Here is a 4,676-nt window from a genome sequence, read left to right as displayed (position 1 = left end):
TGGCTGCCAAAAATCCAATTTTCAGCAAAAATGCAATTAAAAGCATTATGAATAATAAATATTTTGTTTGAATTTTACATTAGTAAACTATCTGAAAGGAAATCGTTAAATTTGATAACTTAGTGGTATGTTTTAAATAATTTTTTAATATTTCTCGACTAATATTTATATCTTCTAAGCTTGCAAGAAGTCTAAAAATTTTTAAAAATTTTGAAGAAACGTTTTCTATTAATAGAAGTCCGAAATCCCCTATTTATTCACACAAATGTTTATTCGTATGGCGGCGTGTAATTGTTACTCGAATTTCTATCCATTTGACAAATGAAATGATGACTATTCTCGCAGAAATCATCGTCCCACTTCAAAGAGTTCTCCAGCAATTTCACACAATGCTGACCGCCCATGAAATTATCGGGTCGACCCATCGCCCAGTTTGTATAACTAAATTTGGAACCATTGTAACCCCAACGGAAGTTCTGTAAGTCGGCTAACTTATTGCCAGAAGTCCAGAAATCGCTGCTCTCCAGATCTGCGAAAGCATAAAACGAATACGGAAAAGCGCAGAAAATAATACAAAAAAATACTCACTAAAATAATTTATATAATTTTGCACTTGAAATTGCTCCGCTGCAGATTCAATGCTGACCAGCGACCAACCATTTTGCTCGCAGAAAGCATAAGCCGCAAACCAGTTGAGCTGTGCAGACGGTTAAAGTGCGAATCTGGTGATYACTAAGGATTTTTTAAGATTTAAATGGAAATACCTTGATGAGAGTGACAATGTATTTGCGCTGCGGAGAAAAGGGTGTGTCATGACTGACGATTAGCTGCCCGGAAATATCTCCTGTGGTCGCATTTTCTTCGTACGTCCAATCGTCTTTTGAAAGCTTATAAGATTCTGAAGTTGCTGATTGCGAAGAAACTCTAGTTAGCAGCAGAAGTGTGATTGCAGGCAACAGGAATATTTTTTTCGAAAATAACATTTTGTCACTTTGAGAAAGAAGTCTGAACTGTGTGGGGTTTAGAAAATGACGGGGCTTTTATAACGAAATCTGCTCCAAAACTCGAAAATATATTTAAGAAAGTATATKCGAAATATATAACCCTATATATGTATACAAATAAAGTTGGTTAAATTATTGTAGCCAGGGCTTAGTTTTCACTTAACTTTGCCATAAACATTTCACTTTATGAGCATCATACACAAAGTAACGGAAAATTCTAATTCTTTACAAATTAGTTGATAAAGAGTATAAATAATATACACAYACTTAGGATTTTTTTAAATATAATATTAATGTAATGTTGTATATATAGACCCTTGAGGGAAACGAAGTTCATATTAAGTCTAAGTTTTTGAAATTGCAATTTTTCTCGCATAACCATTACTATTATTTCACTGAATTTTTGTGGCATATGAAATGTATAAATGCTTCATATTAAAAAAAAAAAAAATACTCATAAGAATATTCTTAAACACAAATCTACGAACAAATACATATATGACATTCAAATGCAAGTTCATGGGCACCCATGAAGGTGGCGCTTTGTGGAATGCAATCCACTTGAAAGCATTGCAGAAAATCGAACCACAGATGGCGCACGACAAGCAGCTGTCGATAAAGCAGTGCACAAAACTACAGTTAATTGCAAGTGAGAAGTGGTAAGGGGAAACTCTTTCTACAAAATCTACTTKTAGTTGCGTATGTGTGTTAGCAAAAATTTTAACTTCAATGCTATTTTTAGAAAGTCCCGTTMGATTTTCAGAAAAAACTGGTTTGCCATTAAGAAAGTTTAAACTTTTTGGAGAGAGAATTTGTTAAGTTATTGCCTTTTTAACATAAGTAATTTTTTGCCAAGGGGGGAAAACAATGTGTAGAAAGTAAAAAAAAAAAATTATGAATAGTAGAAAAAAATAAATATGAGCCTAAGCGGCAAACATTTTATAAAAATCGATATTTTTTATATTTCGAGAGGTTTATACCCTTACAAATAACGTATTACAATGCATTCAGTGCAATGAACTGATAGTTTAGTTTACTCAGTTTATCCCTAAACKTTTTTCTCAAAACTGGGTTTTTAACAATGACTTAAGAGGCTGATAGAGGACAGATATACTTAAAATGTTAAGTTGTAATTGCATAATCCTTTTCAATAAAATAATAATAATAAAGAATATCATTTGAGTGTTATGCATTTTTTGCGCGAAGCTATTTCTAAAAATAGGTCGGAATTATGGGCCGGAGGCTCTTGTTTTTTGCACCACGTTAATGCACCGTCTCATAATGGATCGATTCTTCATAAGTTTTCGCCAAATTTTCAACCAATATCRTTATGCAAGTATCTCATTCGCCTGATTTAGCTCCTTGTGATTTCTGACTATTCAACAACYTCTAACGACCGATCCGCGAACATTAATGGTGAATCACTACGCACATTGAGGGATGTTCCGGAAATTGAATTTAATAACTCGAGGATTGGAAAAAACATTGGATTTCTCTTAGTTCTATGATCATTGTACTTTTTAGCTCCCGGTTATCTTTATATCGTCTTATACTTTAAGGTGCGCTGGCAAATTTACACTCAGTAAGTATAAAATAATTGAATGCCAATAATTAGTAGAATCGATCCAGATCTTTTCCTCATTCTCATACTTCCATTATATTTAGACTTTCATAGCTTCTATTATAGCTTCTCTATAAATTGTTTAAAAAGAAGCAATATGCATTTCCTAGTCTGTCACGAAATATAAATTAGAAAAATAAGCGGTATTTTAGACGTATATTCCATTTGGAAGCCGTTTCATTTCATTTTCGTCATAAACTGAGTATTTGCGCAACTGAAACTAAAATGAAATATTATTATCTAACCTTTTATACATTTGCAACGAAGTATAGTAGTTTTGTTCACTTAACAGTTGTTTGTATCAGATAAAAATAATCGAATTGTATACAACACAATCAACACAATGTACAATGTACATATATTTATATCTTTATATTTATATATGGTCAGTAACTAGAATAAAAATTAAGATATCTTAATGAAGATCAGCACTAGTTAGCTTCCGAAATAAGTGAGAGCATGTACGCTAATGGTCACATTCGGACTACAGCTGCACCCACAATACGCCATTAAAGGAAAMCCTACAAGGTGCCACAACTAAGCGATAAATTGAGATCCCGCACAGAGAAACGCAGTAGCAAGAGGTACATGAGAGCAAAAAATTTTGAAAAAGACTGTGTTGCCCCGTTCTCTAAAAGGTTTAACGTGCACATCTCCTAGACMACTAAAATTAAAACAGTTAAATTCACTCAGGATAAATTCCCTTTCCGACAACGCAAAAATTGATGGATGGACTGGATGATAACGCTGCCCATTCCCACATAATGGTATTGTAAAAACTTGGACTTCTTTAGGTGAAAGCACATTTCTCGGGATTTGCTTGACCGATTTCAACAAATTTCGATATATAACATTCCTTTGGCATCCCTATGTTATAATTTGAATATAAGCCGAATCGAGGCACGCCACTTCTTATAGAACAGTTTTAAATTTCATATAAATAAATTAAGTTTTGCACAAATAGTGTCTTTACGTATGTCACATAATGACTAAAAATTSTCCAAATCGCAAAAAACTGTTCAAGCCACCAGGTACTAAATGTGTGGACCCCACTGGATATATTTGACTTTTCACCGAAAATATCGAAAGATGCGTGAGATATGTAATTGAGATTTGGAGAGAATTCTCTGGAGCCCGTAGTGCTAAACTGAAAACGTAACACAGGGAGTGCCTTGTGCGAACTTTAAATGGAAGATACTTGTTTTTTAGCCAAAAAATTTCATTATAATTTGATCGATTTTTTTTTGCGAGACAATTTGGAGTTACTGACATCTTGTTTGAATAATATTCTTGAAGGTTTACACTCACATAACTTTTTAAAAGTTTTGAAAATTATTTCTGCTTTTTGAAACTCTTAAAAAAAGTCATCAAAGCCGGATGTGTTCTGAATTTTTTTTTCCATATTAATAATAAAAGATGATTATTTATTAATTTTCCATTCAGGACGACAATTTTAAAAGGTAGTTGTGAAACTTTCAGCAATTAATCATCAATATGTCCCTCAAATGTCTGAAGAGGCAGCCGTGCTTTCAATCAAAGTATCCATAAATAAAAATAAAATATTTTTCACAGATAATTCTCGACAATTCCCAGCAAACACAACAACAACAACCAAAACATAACGCGTACTCCGAGGTGATAAGCTCTAATAGTTAATTAAAAATAAACACAAACACTAACAACAATAAAAAAACTAATAAAATCCAAAGCAATCAAATATCTAGATTAGTGATTTTGCTTGTCAAAATTGACATTACGCGTAGATACCGCGTCTCAACGCGTGATTGAAGGCTTTGATATTGAGCGACTTATCAGCACCCCATATTTAGCGTCAGAAAACCGTCTGCAGGGCATTATCATCAGACACGCACGTTAGCCGGGCTACTTTCATATATAAACAAAAAATTTGCTWAACTGACCAGCAACGTTCACAACGACGGTAGTGTTGTAAAGAAGCTAGAGCAAAGCGCAATTATCTCCAATATGCAAAAACAACAATCGATTTGGTGAGTTAATTTTCATGATTTTGCTATTATTCCTTATTTATTTAT

The 4,676-nt window shown here is 33.2% G+C and overlaps 1 protein-coding gene across 1 annotated transcript; it reads right to left on the bottom strand.

Moving 5' to 3' along the window:
• LOC108966590 (C-type lectin 37Db-like) lies at positions 1-1,000 on the bottom strand (the record flags this gene model as incomplete). Its single annotated transcript, XM_018929581.1, is given in 3 exon segments — positions 1-529; positions 589-697; positions 765-1,000. Coding segments are annotated over 3 exon segments (588 nt in total). The 5' UTR covers positions 984-1,000.
• Positions 1,001-4,676: the final 3,676 nt, after the last annotated feature.

Source organism: Bactrocera latifrons, unplaced genomic scaffold, assembly GCF_001853355.1.
Source record: "Bactrocera latifrons isolate USDA-ARS-PBARC rearing strain unplaced genomic scaffold, ASM185335v1 scaffold_165, whole genome shotgun sequence".
Lineage (NCBI taxonomy): Eukaryota > Metazoa > Arthropoda > Insecta > Diptera > Tephritidae > Bactrocera > Bactrocera latifrons.
Note: the sequence above shows the minus strand (reverse complement) of the source record. Positions and strands in the feature narration are given on the sequence as shown.